The 25,516-nt window shown below is 49.8% G+C and overlaps 3 protein-coding genes across 4 annotated transcripts in view; 1 reads left to right on the forward strand and 2 right to left on the reverse strand.

Annotated features, from left to right (window-relative positions):
* CLIC6 (chloride intracellular channel 6) overlaps positions 1-24,336 on the reverse strand; it is a 45,587-nt gene extending 21,251 nt beyond the window's left edge. Inside the window, exon 1 of one of the 2 annotated variants that reach the window (XM_069945427.1) lies at positions 23,848-24,336. Coding sequence is in view for 1 of the 2 variants with exons in the window: in XM_069945426.1 (XP_069801527.1) it covers positions 10,663-10,743 (81 nt within the window). In the remaining variant the exon portion in view is untranslated. Of the gene's footprint in view, positions 1-10,662; positions 11,735-23,847 lie in introns of those variants that run through there. The other variant, XM_069945426.1, reaches the window with a different exon arrangement.
* On the reverse strand, positions 10,917-13,677 carry LOC138767416 (high mobility group nucleosome-binding domain-containing protein 5-like). Its single transcript, XM_069944919.1, has 2 exons — positions 11,683-13,677; positions 10,917-10,979 (listed from the first exon to the last, which is right to left on the reverse strand). Exons 1-2 carry the CDS (start codon positions 13,675-13,677, stop codon positions 10,917-10,919), a joined length of 2,058 nt encoding a protein of 685 aa, XP_069801020.1.
* Positions 24,036-25,516, forward strand: part of RCAN1 (regulator of calcineurin 1) — a 75,500-nt gene continuing 74,019 nt past the window's right edge. Inside the window, exon 1 of the mRNA XM_069945428.1 lies at positions 24,036-24,360. Coding sequence (XP_069801529.1) covers positions 24,172-24,360 — 189 coding nt within the window. The 5' untranslated portion in view covers positions 24,036-24,171. The remainder of the gene's footprint in view (positions 24,361-25,516) is intronic.

The raw sequence follows: 25,516 nt of genomic DNA on the forward strand, positions 1-25,516 counted from the left end.
AACTGATTGGTTGCTAGGGGCAACTGAGACAATTCTACTTTAGGGTGGCTTCACACACACCATATCACAGCGCATTTGCTGCAGCGGATCCGCAGCAGATTTGATCTAAATAACTGAAAACAGCATCAAATCTGCTGCGGATCTGGTGTGTGTGAAGGCACCCTAACACCAGTTTGATCAATCTTCCACTATGTCTAAATAAGAAATTTTAATGCCACATTTTAGAAGTCTGAATGGCTAATCCTAGCAACAAAACCAGTTATACTATAAACAAATATTATTGCTACACCTTTACTACCACTATTATCACCACAGTGATTAATACCATCTTACTGTTACTAAATAAAATCTACAGTACAAGGACCAATATCTCCCCATGCACAGACCCATATAGAGGTAGATTACATCCAGTGACTCACAGGTAATGTGTATTACATCCAGTGACTCACAGGTAATGTGTTCTCTAATCGCAGTCGCTCAGTTTTCACTTTCTTCTCCTTCTGGCTTGTTCATCATAAAGACTTCTCCTGGCCACAACTCGTCTCCACAGAATCTGCCATACAAACATTTTAGTGTAGTATTCATCCCCTGTAGGTAGTCCTCCTGCTAGCCCCCCAATAGGTAGTACCCCCCATGTAGTAGATATCTCCCTGCAGTTTATACCCTTGCTACCCCCCAACAGGGGCCTATAGGTAATCCCCCTGATAGCCCCCCAAATAGGTAGTATCCCCAGTTTAGTAGATGTCCCATGTAGTTAATACTCCTGGTAGGCCCCCAATAAGTAGTAACCCCCATGTAGTAGATATCTCCCTGTAGTTAATACCCCTTCTAGACCCCCAATAGGTAGTACCCCCATGTAGTAGGCATCCCCAATAGGTAATCTCCCTGCTAGCCCCCAATGGGCAGTATCCCCCTCATAGTAGATACCCCACTGTAGTAAATACCCCCTACCAATGGGTAGTAGCTGTAGGTAATGCCCCTTGGTAGTTCCTGACCCCCACCACCCTGTAGTAAGTGCTCCCACAGCAGTTAGCCCCCCACCCCATTAAGGCATCTCCCCTCTGTAACTAAAAAAACCCAAACTTAACATACTCACCTGTGCTCTGAAGTCTTCTGGTTTGTGTTCTGCATAGTCGCTCTCTCCATCCCTCAGTGCTCTGATGATGTGACGTGCGCAATGAGTGAGTGGGCAAGCAACCTCTTGTGGCCGGAGGCAGAATGCTGCCTGCAGCCACAAGAGTGCTTAGCACAGCTGTCGTGGCCCGGGGCACTTGTCACGGTGGCTAGGAGTGGTGATACCCACCCCCAGACACACTGGCATTGGGCAGCACAATATGCAGGTGCAGGTGCGGCGGAAAGTAATGAGCACAGAGTTATAGGCTTTAGCAACAGCGCTTTCTCTGTGTCTATCTGTCTCCGTAAAGCAGACAAAAGACCCTAGCACCTGGATCTAACTCTGCTAATAGGGGCGATCAGGACAAACCACCTATTGGTGCGGAAAGTCCTAGAAGGGGTGAGGTGTGACAATGTTACCTTTTGACGGGTTAAATAAGACTAAGTGGCAGACCTGTACTGGGACACTACACAGCGGGGGGCCAATAGCTTCCTGCTTTGCAATCACAGCTTAACTGCAAGCATTCAGCAGTGCCTGTAGTTAAAGGGACCTTTGCAGCACCCGGTTGGCCCCGCTGACCTCCGGGTACTGCCAGTGATGCTGGCTCAGAGGGTCTGGTCCATTAGTGGACCGGGTACCCTGATTTGCAGCACCGCATAGTGATGTAGTGCTGTCAGGATCCAAAACCTTTGGGTCTAGCTATAAATCCTTTGGAGCTTGGGCCCCAGACATTTATTGCTAGGGACACCCCAGGCTGCTGAGGTCATAATTATTGGCAAGGAGCAGGAGCAGCTGAGGTGCAGGTAAAATTTATCGCTATTGGACGCACATCTCCCTATGTAAATGGGGTGTGTGGCCAATAGCATACCTCCTAACCCCCGGGACATTCCTGGTTTTTGGGTGATGTCCCACCATCCTGGGGCAGCTTCCATGCATCCTGCTCCCCTCGCACCAGCGTCCACAATGGCCTTTAGCTGGTAAATAAGTCGGTCATGGCATCACAGTTTCAGCTTCAGTAGCTTATGAAAAAGTTCTGTATAAACTGAGGATCCAGCATTGTGTTTCTATCCGAAAAGAAAATGACACAGTTACATATCCTCGGTGCGTCCCATTATAGTCCCATTATAGGAATTTGCGGGTTTATGCCAAAGAGAATAGGAATGAAAACCAAAAGAACCCAACATGGCCGCCACAGCCACTTCAGTAACATATTACCATAGTCCTCATCTATAATTTGTGGCCCCGGGCGTATCACACATTACACAGACTCACACTTCACATGGCACTGCCGCTATTTCTGACTATAATTTGAAGGCGCTTTTTTATACAGAGTGAGAACATTTTTCATCTTCTGGAAGAAATATAAACAGTTTCTATATATATCTATATGTATGATAAACAACACAAGGAGCCTTTATTACTGATGGAATTAGAGAGCAGCTCAACTTTGACTTTAAATGGTTTTGTAGGGTATTTCTACATTTATACACTGTTGCTCTATTTACACCAATTTCTTGGCCGTGAATAAATAGGCTAGATCATGAATTATTTATTTGACTGTACACTTTTAAATATATTGCTGCTGGTGCATATATAACAATAAACATGTTATCCTTACCCGTCTGTGCTCCCTCTGTGGCATCCTCTGGTGTCGCCAGTGTCCCCTGCCGAATCAGTCAGTGTCAGAGTCAGAATCAGTGGTAGAGACAGCCCACGCAGCCAATCACTGACTGAGATGGGACAGTGCTGGAGCCAGTGCTTGGCTGAGTGGGATGTCTGTCTCGGAAATAGAGGCTCTGCAGTCAGCGGGGGACACCGGCGACACCAAAGGAGGACACAGAGGGAGCGTGCATAGGTAAGGAATAGAGATGAACGAACCTGGAGCATGCTCGAGTCGATCCAAACCCGAACTTTCGGCATTTGATTAGCGGTGGCTGCTGAAGTTGGATGCTGTGGAAAACATGGATATAGTCATTGGCTGTATCCATGTTTTCCAGACATCCTTAGAGCTTTATCCAAGTTCAGCAGCCCCCACTAATCAAATGCCGATCGTTCGGGTTCGGATCAACTCGAACCCGAAGCCGGTTCGCTCATCTTTAGTAAGGATAACATGTTTATTTTTTTTTTATTCACCAGCAGCAATATCTTAATAAAAGCTGACTGCCAGACAACCTATTTCATATTGGGAACCTTCTAGACCAGGAAGAAATTACCACTTGGCCAGCCAATCTATTCAGAAAAGAAGCAAGTTAATGCGGGTGAGTGTAGCCTTGCCTAGTGAGAGGTTGTGGTAACTTACTCAGCTGCCTCCATCCTAGGAAAAGAAAGATTTATTAGTAGAGATGAGCGAACCTCGATCCGAACCCGAACTTTCGGCATTTGATTAGCGGTGGCTGCTAAACTTGGATAAAGCCCTAAGGCTATGTGGAAATCATGGGTATAGTCATTGGCTGTATCCACGTTTTCCAGACAACCTTAGAGCTTTATCCAAGTTCAGCAGCCCCAGCTAATCGAATGCCGAACGTTTGGGTTTGGATCGACTCGAACTCGAACCTGGTTCGCTCATCTCTATTTATTAGACCTAAGAAGTCAGAATTACTTGGGGCTCAGCTGCTCCTGTGAAGGATCCATAATATCCTGGTCCTCATGAATGCAGGAAACTAGGAGACAGGGATTAAGACTTTGGAGATTTGCAGTACAAGCGCCACATAGATTAATACTAGTACCCTCAAGGGCTTCAGGCCGGGCCTAGTTCACTGTGTGTTTGAGGTCAAAAAACTTCCAACACTCTGCATATAGGTAATGTGGAACCTGTGAGGCAAGCAACAGATATTGAATGAAATACTGGAGATACTGGTAGGATATGTAGACCAAACGCTCTGAGCTTTACTATGATTTGTGTAACTGTGAACTAAGTAGCCTGCTTAACCTGTATCAAAGAGCAAAGGATCAGAAAGAACTGGAGAATTAAAAGTAGAGTAAAGAACTACAAGTCACAGGTACCCTGATACAGTACATAAACACAGGTTACCCTATCTCTAGCCATTTGTTAGATTGTTGTACTCAGTTAGGGTGCGTGCACACTATAGAATTCCCACGTATGACCCGCAGCGGATTCTGTCGCTCGTACCCGCAAGCGGTGGCGCACATCTCCACCCGTGCCATAGACACTATTCTATGCATGGGTGGATTCCACACTCCACCGAAAGAAGTGACATGGAAATTCTTTCGGCGGAATGCGGAATCCACCCATACATGGAATAGTGTCTATGGCACGGGCGGAGATGCACGCCGCCGCGTGCAGGTACAAGCGATGGAATCTGATGCGTGATACACGGGAATTCCGTAGTGTGCCTTGCACCCTAAGAGACTTTACCTCCATTGCATGGAAGAACAAACGATTGCTACATTATGGAAAGACCTTCAGCATTTTGGCTCATTCCTGCATCTCACCATTATAGCCACATTCCATTAGATGCTATACAGGGAGTGCACCAGGAGATTCATTACCATCTACCACCCATTTTACAGCTGTCCTTCACTGTGTCAGCCGACTGAGTATGGAATAACCTTGTGGAACCAGCATGACCAAAACTGTGACCAGATGTGGAACTACTGTTACCTTTTCACTTCATAGATCACCAGGGATGCTAAAACTAACACATCGACTGCAATAGACCACCAGGCATACAAACATACATTAATGCCTTCACTGTTCTAGACCACCAGGGATATAGGCATTATAATAATACCTATTACTACACTAGTCAGTATCCTCCTCCACTCCAAGACGGGTAAAGTAGGCACAGGTCCAAGGGCTAATGGTGATATAAAATATCATAAAATTTATTAAAAGATTTATGCCAACGCACTTTAAGAATGGTCAGGTCTCTTTCTCAAGTGTCTCTATTACAACACTAGACCTGGATGCTGTTTGGCCCTGTATGTTCAGCTACTTATATAGGCAATGCATATTAATATATTTTTGATGTTTTACTGTATTGCTTGGCTTATAGAACAATGCTCAGGTCCCTAATAAAGGCCCATGCTGAACTTTTGCACTTATGTGGTTTTTGTGTCATTTTTTTTTTCATTTTATATTGTTTTCTTCAAATCTGGCAAAAAGTTTTCCTTTTCTCATTTTATTCTGTTTTCTTTAGATCTGGCAGAAAGTTTTTTTTTCTCATTTTATTTTGTTTTCTTTAGATCTGCCAGATCTGCCCTACATTGCCAAAACAGTGTCATAAAGTGCCACCCCCAATAAATAGTTCCTCAGTTATAGTGATTATGTAATGGAATAAGTTTGCTAAGTAGCATCTTTGCTTTTGCAAATCCCTTTAGAAAACCTCTTCTGCTCTGGACAGTTCCTGATATGGGCAGAGGTGGCAGCAGAGAGCACTGGAAAGAATACACCACTTCCTGAAGGACACACAACAACTGAAAGGTTTTTAAAGGGGAACTCCAGGTAGAGGTAAAAAAAATGAAACTTCTGCAGAAGCATAAAGCATTACTTAACTGGCCATCCCAGTTTTTAAACTACCAAAAATGCATTTGTTTGGGGGGGGGGGGGGGGGGGGGGCGTTCGTTCTGTATTGTGTTTCTGCCCTTCTTGGTTGAGCAGTTTTCTTCACTTCCTGAATTTCCATCAGCTACCGGTGTGGCAGATACACAGATACAGTAATACATTGTATAGACACATCTGTATAACTTTTAATGTACTTTCAATAGAAAACAAGTTTTTCTTATCCGGAGTTCCCCTTTAAATGGAAGTCATTTACAAATCTGTATGACTTTCTGACAACAGTTGATTTAAAAACATTTTTTTTTTCACTTAAGTACCCTTTTAAGCCTTAGGATGTTAATAGAAATACTTCCACTCACTGGCAGCAAACAGAGATCTGGAAAAGCAAGAAACTGGCACAAAATGCATACTAGAAAGCTGCAGAACATTTCAATGTATAATGAGTGACAAGAATAATTTAAAAGTTACTAATTTCCTATAAAGTTGCCAATTCCTGCCCATAAGGGTCTCTACTACAGAAATCTCAGGATCATGTCTCCACATGGGATTTTATGGACAGGAAATAGCCTACATATTGTATAAACCCTTCAATGCCTTCATAGTGAACTTTAGAGCAGAGCAGCGTCAGACGTAATCTATATCATCATACGTTACGGGTCACCTCCACCTGCTGTACTGCTTGCCAGCAATGCCGCCTAGTCGTGAGATATGAGGCAATAATCTCCACCTGCACAGTGACGGGATTCAGGAGATCAACAAGCTTATCCACCGCTCTCCTTAACACCTTCCAGTCCTGGATATTGTAAGTGTTACCTGACCAATCATGCATTCTCTTTAAGGGATTTTCCACACATAAAAAAACAAACAGCAGTCCTATAGACAATAAATGGAGTGGTAATACATGCACAGCCCCTACCTGATTCATGGGATAATCCCTGTAACATTTTGGCCATGTAGTACAGAACCTCAGAGCTTGCAGAATACCATAAGCAGGCGTAGGGACAAATAAAGCAGCTGTACAGTGTGAGTAGCCCAGCACCATCCTTACCTATCTAGGGACGGATTATAAGGAGGGCAATAAGGGATCTCCACGCAGTTACCTCCACAATACCAAGGTATTCCCAACAACAAGATGTCTGACAGCATTCATTAATTGAACATGCTGAACCTTGTATCTCCAAATGGCAGACCATAGGGTTGCCCCCTACACATTAGTCCTGCCATCAGTAAATGCACGGAGATGGTTTTTGATTTTTCAGGTTATGACTAGGCCCAACTAGAGATATGGCTTCATGCATCAAGATTACCTGGCCAACAAAGTTCTATATCTACATATACTGGACAAAGCAGATTGGCTTCTTGGCCTCCTCACTTTCGCCAGACACTTGGTAAAACATGAGGACTGTTGAACTAAGTATGCTGCTTAGTATTTTGTGCAGTAATAAAGTAAACTGCAGTACCAGTTACAGTCACTACCCAATGTATGGCACTGTGCCTGGTAGGAACCCAAGAGGAGCAGTCCCTTCAATCAGCTGATCAATGTGAGAGTTGTATCCCCATCAAAACCATAGTATTGATGGCCTATCCTAAAGAAAGTCGGAAGACCCCTTTACTATATGACCCCAATTAATGAAATAAGTATTGTAACAACATATTCTAAGTTAACAATGATATGAGACAGCTTTACAACTTTTTTAAATAATTTTTTTTTAGTTCACTTCTCCGCTGAGAGCAGGACTAGCTATGTACAATGTATCAGTCTGGAGTGCAGGCTGTTTAGCTTACAGAGCTAGACTGGATACAATTGTATTACCAGGGCCGTCTTAACAGCTCAATGGGCCCCTCGGCAGAGCTGTGAACTTGTGAGCTCTGTGCGCGCCGGGGATGGTACTTCCAGCACAGGGAGCGTCTACAACAAGCGCCCTCTGTGCCGGAAGTAACATCCCCTGCGCGCACAGAGCTCTATGGTGCATGTGCGGCCAGGGACGGGACAGAGCCAGGAGCCGCACGGCAGCCGACAGCCAGACCGAGGAGAAGATAGACACGGCGGAGGAGCGAGTTGTCAGGTGAGTTGTGTGTTTGTTTTTTTGTACTATAAGGGGGATTACAATAGGGGCCATGATATATAAGGGGGAATACAATGGGGCCATCTATAAGGGGGAATACAATGGGGGCCATCTATAAGGGGATTTCAATGGGGGCCATTTATAAAGGGAATTACAATGGGGACCATCTATAAGGGGGATTACAATGGGGGCCATCTATAAGGAGGATTACAATGGGGGCCATCTATAAGGGGGATTACAATGGGGGGCATCTATAAGGGGGATTACTATGGGGGGCATCTATAAGGGGGATTACAATAGGGGCCATCTATAAGGGGGATTACAATGGGGGCCATCTATAAGGGGGATTATAATGGGGGCCATCTATAAGGGGGATTTCAATGGGGCCCACCTGTAAGGGGGAATACAATGGGGGCCATCTATAAGGAGGAATACAATGGGGGGCATCTATAAGGGGGAATACAATGGGGGCCATCTATAAGGGGGAATACAATGGGGGCCATCTATAAGGGGGAATACAATGGGGGCCATCTATAAGGGGGATTACAATAGAGGACATCTATAAGGGGGATTATAAAGGCGATTTCAATGAGGGCAATCTATAAGGGGGATTAAAATGGGGGCCATCTATAAGGGGGATTACAATGGGGGCCATCTATAAGGGGAATTACAATGGGGGCCATCTATAAGGGGAATTACAATGGGGGCCATCTATAAGGGGGGTTACAATGGGGGCCATCTATAAGGGGGATTTCAATGGGGGCCATCTATAAGGGGGATTACAATGGGGGCCATCTATAAGGGGGATTACAATGGGGGCCATCTATAAGGGGGATTACAATGGGGGCCATCTATAAGGGGGATTATAAAGGGGGATAACATGGGGGGCATCTATAAGGGGTACTACACAGGGGGCCATCTATAAGGGGGATAATAGGGGGGGCATCTATAAAGGGGCCAACACATAGGAGGGCATCTAGAAGGGAAACATTGGGGAGCCATCTATAAAGGGGACAACACATAGGGGGGCATCTATAAGGGGAAACATTGGGGAGCCATCTATAAGGGGCACCACATGCGGAGTGTATGCAATAGGGCATGTACTTTAGTGGACCACACAGAGGCTGACATATACTATAAGGGGGTCACATAGAGTCAGCCTACCCACTAAATGAGGGTGGAAAGGGGCAAATACACAGTGCAGTGTGTAGAGAGATGAGAATGGTGCCAGACTGAGGAGCCTAAGTTGTCTGTCTGGTAGATTCTGTAGATTCATGGCTCGGAGAAGTTCTTATAACGGCCCAGGGCAGATGGAGAAGATGAAAAAGGGAAGAACTCCGATCAGAGAAGACATCCCCTCTGAGTTACCTGATGTAACAGCACTGTAATGTATATGGAGTACAGAACCTGTGTAGAGCTGGGGCTACATCTATATGACTGTATGAGATGATAGTGATCTGTGTACAGAGGATTTTATTCAGTAGCAGCTGCGGTGTTAGTCGATTCGGGGTGGTGTTAGTCTGTATGTGGTGGTATTAGTCAGTAGCAGTGATGGTATTAGTCAGTAGCAGCAGTGGTGTTAGTCAGTATGTGGTGGTATTAGTCAGTAGCAGCAGTGGTGTTAGTCAGTATGTGGTGGTGTTATTCAGTATTAGTCAGTATGTGGTGGTATTAGTCAGTAGCAGTGGCGGTGTTAGTCAGTATGTGGTGGTATTAGTCAGTAGCAGTGGTGGTGTTAGTCAGTATGTGGCAGTGTTATTCAGTAACAGTGGTATTAGTCAGTATGTGGTGGTATTTGTTACTTGTAATCTGGTACAGTGTTTTATTGGGTTTAGTATACAGGATTTGGTCAGTAACAATATCGTGATGATGGTAGTGGTTGTGGTGTGGCGGTAGTATTTTCTTCCTATATACTGGTATTATTGGAAATATTGGTCTCAGTATACAGGATTTGGTTAGTAACAGTATGGCGGTAATATGTATGTTGATAATATTTCCTATATACTGGTATTATTGGTAATATCAGTCTTGAGATATATATATATATATATATATATATATATATATATATACCAACAGCATCGCTTGGTCGAGGAAGGGGGGGGCCAAGTTGACCTCTTTCACCAGGGCCCAAGAGACATTAGCTACGCCCCTGTGTACGAGTCATGTTGTTGCCCCTCTCTGTATATATGAGCTATGTTGTGATGTCCCTCTTTGTATATACGAGCCATGTTGATTCCCCTCTGTATATACAAGCCAGAGGGCAGAGGGGCCCCCAGGGGGCAGGGGGGAGTGGTAGAGGAAGAGAGGAGCAGGGGCGGAGGTGATGCTTTGGAGTACTGCAGCTAAGGAGGGAGAAGCCTGCCACTAAAGTAAGAGAGGAACTCGGGGGTTGGTGGTGCCGCTAGCACACAGAGCACACATGGGGGATGGGGCTATGGGCAAAGGAGACACCAGGGAGAAGGATAAGGAGGTTGATGAGATGTCACCACAGGCAGAGGGGCCACCCATGACTCATGGGCCCCTGGGCAGCCGCCAACCCTGCCCAATGGGAAACACAGACCTTTGTATCACTTGTCAGCTGAGAGCAAGACTAGCCATGTACCATGTATCAGTCGGGAGTCCAGGATGTTTAGCTCACAGAGCATTGCCTAAACTGAATACAATTGTGTCACTTCTCAGCTGAGAGCAGGACTAGCTATGTACAATGTATCAATCTGGGGTCCAGGCTGTAGAGCTCACAGAGCATTATCTACACTGGATACAATTGTATTACTTCTCAGCTGAGTGCAGCTATGTGTTGGATTGCAGCCTATCAATGTAAATAGGAGTGTTCCCATTCACTAAAAGCATGCAGAGACATTGACACTAAAACTATAACAGAAATGTGTACAACTTTATGTGAAAACTTTTATTTACTTAAAACTGTAATGCTGGAATATTGTGAATGGAGGCCTTACCTTGACAAATAGACAGATGTCATGTTCTTGCAGGGCCTCACTGCCTGCTACAGGGGTGTCTAAGCCCACCATCTGGACCATACCATTATGTATTGCATCTTCCTTGCCTCCATCAGCACTGGTTTCAGATCCTGTATTTTGGGCTCCCTCTTCAGTTGTGGTGTCCTCAGGCACTATCTCAGTTGTCTCTTCCAGGACAGCATTGCGTTCTGTTGTAGTGCTTTCCTTTGGTAAGTGGTCTTCTTCTGTAAGGTTTAGTCCTGGCTCACCTTGTCCTGTCTTTTCCTCAGTTTTCTCCTTCTCTTCTTCACTTGGTCCTTGCCTCACATCCCCATGCACATGATCTAAGACTTTTTCTGACTCCTCTACTTTAGGATCACTTATCTCTTGTGTTGCTTCTTCTCCAGCTCTGCTCCCTGGCTCTATGGGTGCAGCCCCCTCTACCTGTTCTGTAATATTACTCCCTGGCTCTATGGGTGCAGCCCCCTCTACCTGTTCTGTAATATTACTCCCTGGCTCTATGGGTGCAGCCCCCTCTACCTGATCTGTAATATTACTCCCTGGCTCTATGGGTGCAGCCCCCTCTACCTGATCTGTAATATTACTCCCTGGCTCTATGGGTGCAGCCCCCTCTACCTGTTCTGTAATATTACTCCCTGGCTCTATGGGTGCAGCCCCCTCTACCTGATCTGTAACATTACTCCCTGGCTCTATGGGTGCAGCCCCCTCTACCTGATCTGTAATATAACTCCCTGGCTCTATGGGTGCAGCCCCCTCTACCTGATCTGTAATATTACTCCCTGGCTCTATGGGTGCAGCCCCCTCTACCTGTTCTGTAATATTACTCCTTGGCTCTATGGGTGCAGCCCCCTCTACCTGTTCTGTAATATTACTCCTTGGCTCTATGGGTGCAGCCCCCTCTACCTGATCTGTAATATTACTCCCTGGCTCTATGGGTGCAGCCCCCTCTACCTGATCTGTAATATTACTCCCTGGCTCTATGGGTTCAGGCCCTACTACCTGATCTGGTTCTACCTTTGCCCCATCTTTGCCTTCTGTGTCTGCTTGCTCTTTAGCTTTCTGTCCTGCAGCTCCCTCTTCCTCCTGTCCCTCTTCCTCCTGCCCTTCTTCTTGCTCCTCATTTCCAGCTGTTTCTTTACCACCATCCTCCTCCTCTTCTTCCTCCTCCTCATCACTGCTGGAGGTTCCTTCACTACTCTCACTACTGGCATCTTTTCCACCTTCCTTCTCATCCTTCTCTAGGCTTTCCTTCTCCAGGTCAGGCTGTGTGGCACTAGGTGTGGGCTCTGTGGGTGCCTGAGGTTGGTCCCCATGTGCAGTGGTTTCTACATCCAGGGATACTACTAGTGTCTGACTCTCCCCTGTATCCTCTTCTGCCCTGGAGGTTCCAGCTTCCTCCTTTTCTACTGTACCTCCTTCTGCTGAGTGCTCCCCAGCCTCCTGTCCGCTGTCCTGCTGTGTTTCTAGGTCTCCTGTGCCTTCTAAACTGGGGTTCTCTGACTTGTCTTTCTCTCCTGTACTCTCTGCGACATTGGGATGATCAGCCTCCTCTTTCTCTCCAGCCCCCTCCTCTACATTGGCACTGGGAACTTTCCCTTGCTCTACTGCCCCCTCCTCCAAATTGGGGTTTACATCTTCCGCTTTCTCCTCTGATTCTACCCCCACATTGGGGTTCACAGCCTTCTCTTTCCCTACTGCCTCCTCCACATTGGGGTTCACAGCCTCCTCTTTCCCTACTGCCTCCTCTACATTGGGGGTCACAGCCTTCTCTTTCCCACCTGCCCCCACCTCCACATTGGGGGTCACAGCCTCCTCTATCCCTACTGCCCCCTCCTCCACATTGGGGGTCACAGCCTCCCCTTTCTCTCCTGCCCCCTCCTCCACATTAAGGTTTACAGCCTCCTCTAACCCTCCTGCCCCCTCCTCTACACTGGAGGTCACAGTCTCCTCTATTCCTCCTGCACCCTCCTCTACATTGGGGGTCACAGCCTCCTCTATCACACCTGCCCCCTCCTCCACATTAGGGTTCACAGCCTCCTCTTTTCCTCCTGCCCCCTCCTCCACATTGGGGGTCACAGCCTCCTCTTTTCCTCCTGCCCCCTCCTCCACATTGGGGTTCACAGCCTCCTCTTTCCCTCCTGCTTCCTCCACATTGGGGGTCACGGCCTCCTCTTTCTCACTTGCCCGCTCCTCCACATTTGGGTTTACAGCCTCCTCTTTCTCTACTGCCTCCTCCTCTACATTGGGGTTCACAGCCTTCTCTTTCTCACCTGCCCCCTCCTCCACACTGGGGGTCACAACCTCCTCTTTCTCTCCTTCCTCTGGGTTCACAGCCTCCTCTTTCCCTCCTGCCCCCTCCTCCACATTGGGGTTCAGAGCCTCCTCTCTCTCTCCTTCCTTAGGGTTCACAGCCTCCTCTTTCCCTCCTGCCCCCTCCTCCACATTGGGGTTCACAGCCTCCCCTTTCTCTCCTGCCCCCTCCTCCACATTGGGGGTCATAGCCTCCTCTTTCTCTCTTGCACCTTCCTCCACATTGGGGGCCATAGCCTCCTCTTTCCCTCCTGCCCCCTCCTCCACATTGGGGTTCACAGCGTCCCCTTTCTCTCCTGCCCCCTCCTCCACATTGGGGTTTACAGCCTCCCCTTTCTCTCCTGCCCCCTTCTCCACATTGGGGTTCAGAGCCTCCTCTCTCTCTCTTGCACCTTTCTCCACATTGGGGGTCACAGTTTCATCTTTCTTTTCTACATTTTCCACCCCATTGTGGTTCACAGTCCCTTCTATGCCCCCTGTACCTGATCCCAAATTAGGGTCGACAGTCATGTGTCTTCCAGCCCCCTCAGTCTCAGGAGCCTCCGCCGCCCCCTCAGCCTCACCTCTGTCCACCTGTCCATTGCTCAGTGATGACTCCCACTCCCCAGTCTTGGCTTTCTGTATCACTTGTTGCTGCTGCTGTAGATCTGTCACTGGCTGCTGCTCACTTGCGCTGTCTGCCATGCTTGCACCAACAAAAAAGTGTGTGTCCCCCGGCTGGCAGCCTCCTTGCTTCTTATGTGACCTGGTTAAGTGCAGGATTAGTGCCTTACAGTCAGGGCTGTGCTGACAAATCCTCTAAGTGTGCTACAATGTGTGTGTCCCACTCCCCTGCAGTCACCACGCCTCACACACCTCCCACTGGTACCACAAGGCTCCAGGAGGAATTCCCTAAACTATACATGGAGCAGGTTATATTGCAGCATTTATATATATATCCACTCATACATGTACACATATATAGCACCTGAAACACTCATAGTCTTCAGGTCTGATATGCTGGGACTGATAGCGCTCAAGTGTCCCATGAGAAATAGACAGTTATCAGGTAGAGGAATTGTTAGGTATGTGGCACCCCATTATATACTGTACATTCATTGACAAAAAGATTATGCACCCAGACAGAAATCTATATACTCATCCTGCAGAGGCTACTTTTGGGTAGTGTACCTCTTGGCAAGAGATCAGTGACTGCTAGACATATCCAGGGGTAAAGGTATATCAAGCCACTCTGTTGCCCAAGGCAAATTACAGAAAGACCCCCACCCACCCACACACACGTGTATATATACAACTACTATACTATATATGAGCCAATATCCCCCTATAAATTGACCATATATTGGTAAATACTAGTGCTACACATTTTTTTCAAACCATATAAATGCTTATATTATATCCAGTCACTCACAGGTGATATCTTCTCTGATCAGAGCCGCTCACTTTTCCTTTTTTCTTCCATCAAGCCAAAGCCACAACTCTTCTCTGCAGACTCTACGGGTACGTGCACACTACGGAATCATGACGTAAAACCCGTTGTGGATTCCGCAGCTCACACCCGCTCGTGGAATCGGGCGGCCGCCCACATTTCCGCCCGTGCCATAGAATCCATTGTATGCATGGGCAGATTCCGGCGTCTGTACAGAGAGTGTACCGGTTCATTCTTTGGATGGATGGTGGAATCTGCCCGTGCATAGAATGGAGTCTATGGCACGGGTGGAAATGCACGCAGCAGCCCCCTCTGAGCCCCCATATAGTATAAATGCCCCACTGGGCCACCATGTAAGGGCCCCTCTGTGCCCTTATATAGTGGTTAGGCCCCAGCTGTGCTCCTGTATACTATTTAGGCCCCCTCTGTGCTCCCATATATATAGTAGTTAAAGGCCAAATCAAGCAGTTATTTAAAATGTGTCAGCCGGCAGGGGGCAATATAATAAACAATCACTACTCTCCCGTGCTCTCAAAGTGCTGCATCACAGGCTCAGCAGAGAGAGGCATTGGGTGTTCTAACAAAGAGGGGCACTGGGTGTTCAAGCAGAGAGGGGCACTGGGTGTTCCAACAGAGAGGGGCACTGGGTGTTCCAGCAGAGAGGGGCAATGGGTGTTCCAGCAGAGAGAGGCACTGGGTGTTCCAGCAGAGAGAGGCACTGGGTGTTCCAGAAGAGAGGGGCACTGGGTGTTCCAGCAGAGAGGGGCACTGGGTGTTCCAGCAGAGAGGGGCACTGGGTGTTCCAGCAGAGAGGGGCAATGGGTGTTCCAGCAGAGAGGGGCAATGGGTGTTCAAGCATAGAGGGGCAATGGGTGTTCCAGCAGAGAGGGGCAATGGGTGTTCCAACAGAGAGGGGCAATGGGTGTTCCAACAGAGAGGGGCACTGGGTGTTCCAGCAGAGAGAGGCACTGGGTGTTCCATCAGAGAGGGGCACTGGGTGTTCCAGCAGAGAGGGGCACTGGGTGTTCCAGCAGAGAGGGGCAATGGGTGTTCCAGCAGAGAGGGGCAATGGGTGTTCCATCAGAGAGGGGCAATGGGTGTTCCATCAGAGAGGGGCACTGGGTGTTCCAGCAGAGAGAGGCACTGGGTGTTCCAGCAGAGAGGGGCAATGGGTGTTTCAGCAGAGAGGGGCAATGGGTGTTCCAACAGAGAGGGGCAATGGGTGTTCCAGCAGAGAGATGCACTGGGTGTTCCAGCAGAGAGAGACACTGGGTGTTCCAGCAGAGAGGGGCACTGGGTGTTCCAGCAGAGAGGGGCAATGGGTGTTCCAGCAGAGAGGGGCAATGGGTGTTCCAGCAGAGAGGGGCACTGGGTGTTCCAGCAGAGAGAGGCACTGGGTGTTCCAGCAGAGAGGTGCAATGGGTGTTTCAGCAGAGAGGGGCAATGGGTGTTCCAGCAGAGAGGGGCACTGGGTGTTCCAGCAGAGAGGGGCAATGGGTGTTCCAACAGAGAGGGGCACTGGGTGTTCCAGCAGAGAGAGGCACTGGGTGTTCCAACATAGAGGGGCACTGGGTGTTCCAGCAGAGAGAGGCACTGGGTGTTCCAGCAGAGAGAGGCACTGGGTGTCCCAGCAGAGAGGGGCACTGGGTGTTCCAGCAGAGAGGGGCACTGGGTGTTCCAGCAGAGAGGGGCAATGGGTGTCCCAGCAGAGAGGGGCAATGGGTGTTCCAGCAGAGAGGGGCAATGGGTGTTCCAGCAGAGAGAGGCACTGGGTGTTCCAGCAGAGAGAGGCACTGGGTGTTCCAACAGAGAGGGGCACTGGGTGTTCCAACAGAGAGGGGCACTGGGTGTTCCAGCAGAGAGGGGCACTGGGTGTTCCAGCAGAGAGGGGCAATGGGTGTTCCAGCAGAGAGGGGCACTGGGTGTTCCAGCAGAGAAGGGCACTGGGTGTTCCAGCAGAGAGGGACACTGTGTGTTCCAACAGAGAGGGGCACTGGGTGTTCCAGCAGAGAGGGGCACTGGGTGTTCAAGCAGAGAGAGGCACTGGGTGTTCAAGCAGAGAGAGGCACTGGGTGTTCCAGCAGAGAGGGGCACTGGGTGTTCCAGCAGATAGGGGCACTGGGTGTTCCAGCAGAGAGGGACACTGGGTGTTTCAGCAGAGAGGGGCACTGGGTGTTCCAGCAGAGAGGGGCAATGGGTGTTCCAGCAGAGAGAGGCACTGGGTGTTCCAGCAGAGAGAGGCACTGGGTGTTCCAGCAGAGAGGGGCACTGGGTGTTCCAGCAGAGAGGGGCAATGGGTGTTCCAGCAGAGAGGGGCAATGGGTGTTCCAGCAGAGAGGGGCAATGGGTGTTCCAACAGAGAGGGGCACTGGGTGTTCCAGCAGAGAGGGGCACTGGGTGTTCCAGCAGAGAGGGGCAATGGGTGTTTCAGCAGAGAGGGGCAATGGGTGTTCCAACAGAGAGGGGCAATGGGTGTTCCAGCAGAGAGGGGCACTTGGTGTTCCAGCAGAGAGGGGCAATGGGTGTTCCAGCAGAGAGAGGCACTGGGTGTTCCAGCAGAGAGGGGCACTGGGTGTTCCAGCAGAGAGGGGCAATGGGTGTTCCAGCAGAGAGGGGCACTGGGTGTTCCAGCAGAGAGGGGCAATGGGTGTTCCAGCAGAGAGGGGCAATGGGTGTTCCAGCAGAGAGGGGCAATGGGTGTTCCAACAGAGAGGGGCACTGGGTGTTCCAGCAGAGAGAGGCACTGGGTGTTCCAGCAGAGAGGGGCAATGGGTGTTTCAGCAGAGAGGGGCAATGGGTGTTCCAACAGAGAGGGGCAATGGGTGTTCCAGCAGAGAGGGGCACTGGGTGTTCCAGCAGAGAGGGGCAATGGGTGTTCCAGCAGAGAGGGGCAATGGGTGTTCCAACAGAGAGGGGCAATGGGTGTTCCAACAGAGAGGGGCACTGGGTGTTCCAGCAGAGAGAGGCACTGGGTGTTCCAGCAGAGAGAGGCACTGGGTGTTCCAACATAGAGGGGCACTGGGTGTTCCAGCAGAGAGAGGCACTGGGTGTTCCAGCAGAGAGAGGCACTGGGTGTTCCAGCAGAGAGGGGCACTGGGTGTTCCAGCAGAGAGGGGCAATGGGTGTTCCAGCAGAGAGGGGCAATGGGTGTTCCAGCAGAGAGGGGCAATGGGTGTTCCAGCAGAGAGGGGCAATGGGTGTTCCAACAGAGAGGGGCACTGGGTGTTCCAGCAGAGAGAGGCACTGGGTGTTCCAGCAGAGAGGGGCACTGGGTGTTCCAACAGAGAGGGGCACTGGATGTTCCAGCAGAGAGGGGCACTGGGTGTTCCAGCAGAGAGGGGCAATGGGTGTTCCAGCAGAGAGGGGCACTGGGTGTTCCAGCAGAGAAGGGCACTGGGTGTTCCAGCAGAGAGGGACACTGGGTGTTCCAACAGAGAGGGGCACTGGGTGTTCCAGCAGAGAGGGGCACTGGGTGTTCAAGCAGAGAGAGGCACTGGGTGTTCCAGCAGAGAGAGGCACTGGGTGTTCCAGCAGAGAGGGGCACTGGGTGTTCCAGCAGATAGGGGCACTGGGTGTTCCAGCAGAGAGGGGCACTGGGTGTTCCAGCAGAGAGGGGCACTGGGTGTTCCAGCAGAGAGGGGCACTGGGTGTTCCAGCAGAGAGGGGCACTGGGTGTTCCAGCAGAGAGGGGCACTGGGTGTTCCAGTAGAGAGGGGCACTCAGTGTACTAGCAGAGAGGGGCAATGGGTGTTCCAGCAGAGAGGGGCACTGGGTGTTCCAGTAGAGAGGGGCACTCAGTGTACTAGCAGAGATGGACACTGGGTGTTCCGTTCTTCAGAAGACAAAAAACTTTCATTTGTAGAAAACTTTTAATTATCACTTTGTATTTTAAGAGGCACAATTTCTGTACATGTGTCTGTAATCCGCCCTGTGCGTCTCCAGAGCTTTCTCCAGTGGGAGGAGGTCCCCGGAGGTGATGCTGCCACAAGTGCTGGGAGCTTTCAAGGTCACCCACCCATATCTCTATTTATCTAAAGAAAAAAAAAGTCACCAAACACTGAGCTGATTAGTGAGGGAGCAGGAGGAGAGGGGAAAGGGGCAGAAGTGTTGTGTACAATAAGATTCATGCAAGGTTCTATATGCTGTAAGCAAGCTAAAGACCACCAGCACCTACGATGGCTTCACCAAACATCCTGAGATTGAAAACAGAGTATGAGAAACTTTATTCCTGTATTGGCTATTGACCAATAATATGGTATTAGTTACACTATAGGAAACCAATCACTGAATTCCTTTTAGGAATTAGAAAAGCTAATGACACTTTCAGACTGAGACAGGAGTAAGGGGGCATTCCTATGACAGGAATACTGATGAGAGTACCAGGGACATGTGGGGGCACTGCTGTGATTATCAGGGGACAGGGATACTGATGGGAGTACTGGGGACCTGTGGGGGCACTGCTGTGATTATCAGGGAACAGGGATACTGATGAGAGTACCAGGGACATGTGGGGGCACTGCTGTGATTATCAGGGGACAGGGATACTGATGAGAGTACTGGGGATATGTGGGGGCACTGCTGTGATTATCAGGGGGGACAGGAATACTGATGGGAGTACTGGGGATATGTGGGGGCACTGCTGTGATTATCGGGGGACAGGGATACTGATGGGAGTACTGGGGATATGTGGGGGCACTGCTGTGATTATCAGGGGACAGGGATACTGATGGGAGTACCAGGGATATGTGGGGGCACTGCTGTGATTATCGGGGGACAGGGATACTGATGGGAGTACCAGGGACATGTGGGGGCACTGCTGTGATTATCAGGGGACAGGGATACTGATGGGAGTACTGGGGACCTGTGGGGGCACTGCTGTGATTATCAGGGGACAGGGATACTGATGAGAGTACCGGGGATATGTGGGGGCACTGCTGTGATTATCAGGGGACAGGGATACTGATGAGAGTACCAGGGACATGTGGGGGCACTGTTGTGATTATCAGGGGACAGGGATACTGATGAGAGTACCAGGGACATGTGGGGGCACTGCTGTGATTATCGGGGGACAGGGATACTGATGGGAGTACTGGGGATATGTGGGGGCACTGCTGTGATTATCAGGGGACAGGGATACTGATGAGAGTACTGGGGACCTGTGGGGGCACTGCTGTGATTATCAGGGGACAGGGATACTAATGGGAGTACTGGGGACCTGTGGGGGCACTGCTGTGATTATCAGGGGACAGGGATACTGATGGGAGTACTGGGGACCTGTGGGGGCACTGCTGTGATTATCAGGGAGCAGGGATACTGATGGGAGTACTGGGGATATGTGGGGGCACTGCTGTGATTATCAGGGAGCAGGGATACTGATGAGAGTACCGGGGATATGTGGGGGCACTGCTGTGATTATCAGGGGACAGGGATACTGATGAGAGTACCAGGGACATGTGGGGGCACTGCTGTGATTATCGGGGGACAGGAATACTGATGGGAGTACTGGGGATATGTGGGGGCACTGCTGTGATTATCAGGGGACAGGGATACTGATGGGAGTACTGGGGACCTGTGGGGGCACTGCTGTGATTATCGGGGGACAGGGATACTGATGAGAGTACCAGGGACATGTGGGGGCACTGCTGTGATTATCAGGGGACAGGGATACTGATGAGAGTACTGGGGATATGTGGGGGCACTGCTGTGATTATCAGGGGACAGGGATACTGATGGGAGTACTGGGGACCTGTGGGGGCACTGCTGTGATTATCAGGGGACAGGGATACTGATGGGAGTACTGGGAACCTGTGGGGGCACTGCTGTGATTATCAGGGAGCAGGGATACTGATGAGAGTACCGGGGATATGTGGGGGCACTGCTGTGATTATCAGGGGACAGGGATACTGATGGGAGTACTGGGGATATGTGGGGGCACTGCTGTGATTATCAGGGGACAGGGATACTGATGGGAGTACTGGGGACCTGTGGGGGCACTGCTGTGATTATCAGGGGACAGGGATACTGATGGGAGTACTGGGGACCTGTGGGGGCACTGCTGTGATTATCAGGGAGCAGGGATACTGATGAGAGTACCAGGGATATGTGGGGGCACTGCTGTGATTATCAGGGGACAGGGATACTGATGGGAGTACCAGGGATATGTGGGGGCACTGCTGTGATTATCAGGGGACAGGGATACTGATGAGAGTACCAGGGATATGTGGGGGCACTGCTGTGATTATCAGGGGACAGGGATACTGATGAGAGTACCAGGGATATGTGGAGGCACTGCTGTGATTATCAGGGGACAGGGATACTGATGAGAGTACCAGGGATATGTGGGGGCACTGCTGTGATTATCAGGGGGGACAGGAATACTGATGGGAGTACTGGGGATATGTGGGGGCACTGCTGTGATTATCGGGGGACAGGGATACTGATGGGAGTACTGGGGATATGTGGGGGCACTGCTGTGATTATCAGGGGACAGGGATACTGATGAGAGGACTGGGGACCTGTGGGGGCACTGCTGTGATTATCAGGGAGCAGGGATACAGATGAGAGTACCGGGGATATGTGGGGGCACTGCAGTGATTATCAGGGGGGACAGAAATACTGATGGGAGTACTGGGGATATGTGGGGGCACTGCTGTGATTATCGGGGGACAGGGATACTGATGGGAGTACCAGGGATATGTGGGGGCACTGCTGTGATTATCGGGGGACAGGGATACTGATGGGAGTACCGGGGATATGTGGGGGCACTGCTGTGATTATCGGGGGACAGGGATACTGATGGGAGTACTGGGGATATGTGGGGGCACTGCAGTGATTATCAGGGGACAGGGATACTGATGGGAGTACCAGGGATATGTGGGGGCACTGCTGTGATTATCAGGGGGGACAGGAATACTGATGGGAGTACTGGGGATATGTGGGGGCACTGCTGTGATTATCGGGGGACAGGGATACTGATGGGAGTACCAGGGATATGTGGGGGCACTGCTGTGATTATCGGGGGACAGGGATACTGATGGGAGTACTGGGGATATGTGGGGGCACTGCAGTGATTATCAGGGGGGACAGGGATACTTATGGGAGTACTGGGGACATGTGGGGGCACTGCTGTGATTATCAGGGGACAGGGATACTGATGGGAGTACTGGGGATATGTGGGGGCACTGCAGTGATTATCAGGGGACAGGGATACTGATGGGAGTACTGGGGATATGTGGGGGCACTGCAGTGATTATCAGGGGACAGGGATACTGATGGGAGTACTGGGGATATGTGGGGGCACTGCTCTGATTATCAGGGGACAGGGATACTGATGGGAGTACTGGCAATATGTGGGGGCACTGCTGTGATTATCAGGGAGCAGGGATACTGATGGGAGTACTGGGGATATGTGGGGGCACTGCTGTGATTATCAGGGGACAGGGATACTGATGGGAGTACTGGGAATATGTGGGGGCACTGCTGTGATTATCAGGGGACAGGAATACTGATGGGAGTACTGGGGATATGTGGGGGCACTGCAGTGATTATCAGGGGACAGGGATACTGATGGGAGTACTGGGGATATGTGGGGGCACTGCTGTGATTATCAGGTGCCCCCAGCTGTGCTCCAGGGGAGTGTGACACTTAGTGGTCGGAGTAGGGCACAGCAGTTAACTGGACTACCTGTAACACCGGCCAGAGACCCTTTTACCTGGGTGTAAGAAAAGAAGAAGACATATAGTGGGACACTACAGATGGAAGCACTGGGGTAATTGTGGTATTGATGTGTGTACTGGGAAAGCGTATAGGTACAGATCACTAGGAGAACAGATGTACTAATACGTAGTGGTACTGCTGTATTTACTGGAGGTCAGGAATACTGCTATGTACTGAGGGAGTGTGAATACTTACTGTGATTGGGCACTGAGTGTGGGTACTGATGTTAGCCCCCACAACATTTAGCGCAGGTGCCTCCTGACTATGAGGGGTTATTTCAGGGATCATGCAGCCTGTCTCCTCCCCCTTCTCCGCATGCCAAGTCCTTTCAGTTATCTCATTGGCTGGGGTGACGCACTGGGCAGGCTCTCTGGAGTTTACATATACTGCCCCCTGCTGCTTCCCGCCCGCCCAGCGCGTGACCATGGACAAGGAGACGTTTTCCCACCCTCTCTCCCTTAGATATCTGACTAATTTGTCTTGCAAGGCTCCTTCCTTATTCTTAATAAAGCTGTGGCCGACTCCACTTCCACAAGGAAACAACTGTGATTACTGGGAAAATGTAGGCGCACTGGAGTGATTACTGGGAGAACAGATCCTGCTATGAGTACTGGAGAAATGTGAGGGTACTACCATGATTACTGATGGAGTAGTGGTACTGATATAAGTAATAGGAAAATGTGAGGTCCACTGCTGGGTTTACTATTATAAATGTGGAGGTACTCCTTTAATCAGGGTATGTTCACATTGTGGAATACGAACAGAGACTTTAAGCGAATTCAGACTCACGGCCTCCCCTTGAAGTTCCGCCCGTCCCATAGACTTAATGATATTTGCCACCAAATTCCATATGTCAATTCTTTGAGTGGATGGCGGAATTCGCCAGCAGATATCACTGAGTCTATGGGATATGCGGAACTTTAAGCAGAGGCCGCGCGGCGGAATCTACTTGAAGTCTCTGCGTGTATTCTGCAATGTGAACATACCCTAACTGGGAAAAAGACGTACTGATGTGTGACATACTGATTGTGGGTAATAGTGTGAATTGGGGAGGGAACCATGGGAGTACTAGGAGAATAGAGGATCACAGGCGGAAAGCATATCTCATACCTCCCAAGTGTCCCTCTTTTAGAGGGACAGTCCCTACTTTTGACCCATGTCCCTTTTTGCCCCTTACACGTCCCTCTTTTTGATCTAGGAATGAGATCTGCATTAATAAACTTTTTATGTTGCTCTAGAAAGTGGTTTTTTTTACTGTATAATAGACCCAAACTTGCACATTATTCTATCATATGGTGCAAATTGGATCCTAAAAATTGTTATATTCACATGAATCATGTGACATTATGGCCCCTTTCACACATCATTTCACACATGCAGCTCATATGGCCCCATACACACATCTGTAGGTGTTATCAGTTTTGGGGACATGATCCATGACATAAAAAATGATGAACCCATCGTGCATCGGTGTCACCTATCTGACAGGGGGTCCATGCAAATACTGAAACACCTTTGTAATCTTGTCCACAGTTGCAGGTCCCTAGGGTTACTCATGTGTTAATAGGACCTAAGGATGGAGTCACACACAGGATCTGCTGTAGATAGCAATGTAACTAGATACATGCGTCAATCTGCAGCAGATTCCTGGATGTGTGAATGCATGCTTGAATTAAAAAGTATTATTGTAGTATTGTAGTATTTCTTACCAACTACCAGGAGGTGTCGCTGTGGCCGTCAGAAGCTCCGCTTTATCAACTGCAGTAGCATTTCCCCCATCCTAACAGCAGATGTCGCTGTCGCATCCGCTCCATCCAACCAGTCAGCGCAGCCCTGTAGCTGCAGTAGTATGTGCCAGCCGCCGCCAGCAGGTGTCGCTGCGGTGGGCGCAGTCCCGGTGGCGGTGTGACGTCAGCGTGGAGTAATAAGTTGATACATTGTATCAGTCAGAGGTGACAGCTATGCACGGGCTGCGGCGGACGGATCTCCGCCAGTGATGTCATTGGGATTGGCGTCCAGCCGGTGTTGACGTCATGGACCAGGCCTTGCGGGAGTTCGCAGCCCACCTCGGGGTGTGTGAGGAGGCCCCCGGATCTCAGCTGGCCGCTAACGATTGGGATTTCCTGGATATCGATATGGAGGATATCGATCTGCGCTCTCTGCCCACGTCAGTCATCTGCTGCAACCTGGACGGCGCAGTCTTCTATGACGTCCGCTGCAGGGTGAGTGCAGGCCCGGCCGCCGCGGGGGGAGGGGGATCTGATGGCTGCAGGTGGTACGGGCTATGGGGGGCGCTGTACAGTGCAGACTGAGGGGGGACAGGGGCCCACAGGGCCATCCCTGCCCTATACCTACTGCCCGGCATCGCAAGTGGTAGGGCCATTGAAAGTGAACGGAGATGGTGCCATCTAGTGGAGAGTGGTGGTGGTGGTACAGGCGCAGGTTCAGGTGTTGCCCCTGTGTACAGGAGTTGGTAGAGATAGTGCCATCTGGTGGAGGGTGGTGGTACAGGCGCAGGTTCAGGTGTTGCCCCTGTGTACAGGAGTTGGTAGAGATGGTGCCATCTGGTGGATGTTAATGGCATAGGGGTAAATCCAGCTGCTGCTACAGTGTACATAGAGATGGGGCCATCTAGTGGATAGGAGTGAATGGTACAGGGGCAGCTCCAGGTGTTGCTATGGAATTAGCAGAGATGGTGCTATGCCATCTAGTGGAGAGTGGTGGTACAGGCGCAGGTTCAGGTGTTGCCCCCTATGTACAGGAGTTGGTAGAGATGGTGCCATCTGGTGGATGATAATGGCATAGGGGTAAATCCAGCTGCTGCTACAGTGTACATAGAGATGGGGCCATCTAGTGCAGTGCTTATCAATTCCAGTCCTCAGGCCTCACCAACAGACCATGTTTTGAGGATTTCCCATACAAAGAAAACCTGTGATAATACCCGATGCACTGAGGATAATTATATTACCTGTGAAATACTAAGAAAATCCTAAAACATGACCTGTTGGTGAGGCCTGAGGACGGGAACTGAGAAGCAGTGATCTAGTGTATGGCGCAGGTTTCATCCTATAGTAGGTGATGTCCCCACATGAGCAAGGGTCTAGTAAAGTCCTTATTACCTGGTGCAAACCTTTTCTTGGGGCTGTGTGGTTCCTCTGTTATTCCTTCTGGTAATGTATGAATAACTTGCCATGTGTGGTTACTATCCCCCTTTGTCTGTATGGTGTGTACATGGCTTTTAGCAATGTTTGGCCAGTGATTCCCAATCTGTGGCTACAACTCCCATCATGCCCTGACAGCCAAGAGACCCAGGTACATCAAAGTTGGAGGCTAAAGGAGAAGCTGCCTGTGTTCCCTATGACTTTTTTTTATACTCTC

The sequence above is a fragment of the Dendropsophus ebraccatus genome, chromosome 11, assembly GCF_027789765.1.
Source record: "Dendropsophus ebraccatus isolate aDenEbr1 chromosome 11, aDenEbr1.pat, whole genome shotgun sequence".
NCBI lineage: Eukaryota > Metazoa > Chordata > Amphibia > Anura > Hylidae > Dendropsophus > Dendropsophus ebraccatus.

Excerpts from the sequence above, each read along its gene's own strand:
- LOC138767416 (XM_069944919.1), bottom strand. The coding sequence starts at position 13,677 with ATGGCAGACAGCGCAAGTGAGCAGCAGCCAGTGACAGATCTACAGCAG. Across the intron at positions 10,980-11,682 it reads CAAAGGTAGAACCAGATCAG|GACCAAGTGAAGAAGAGAAG; the intron begins GTAGTAGGGCCT and ends ATGTGAGGCAAG.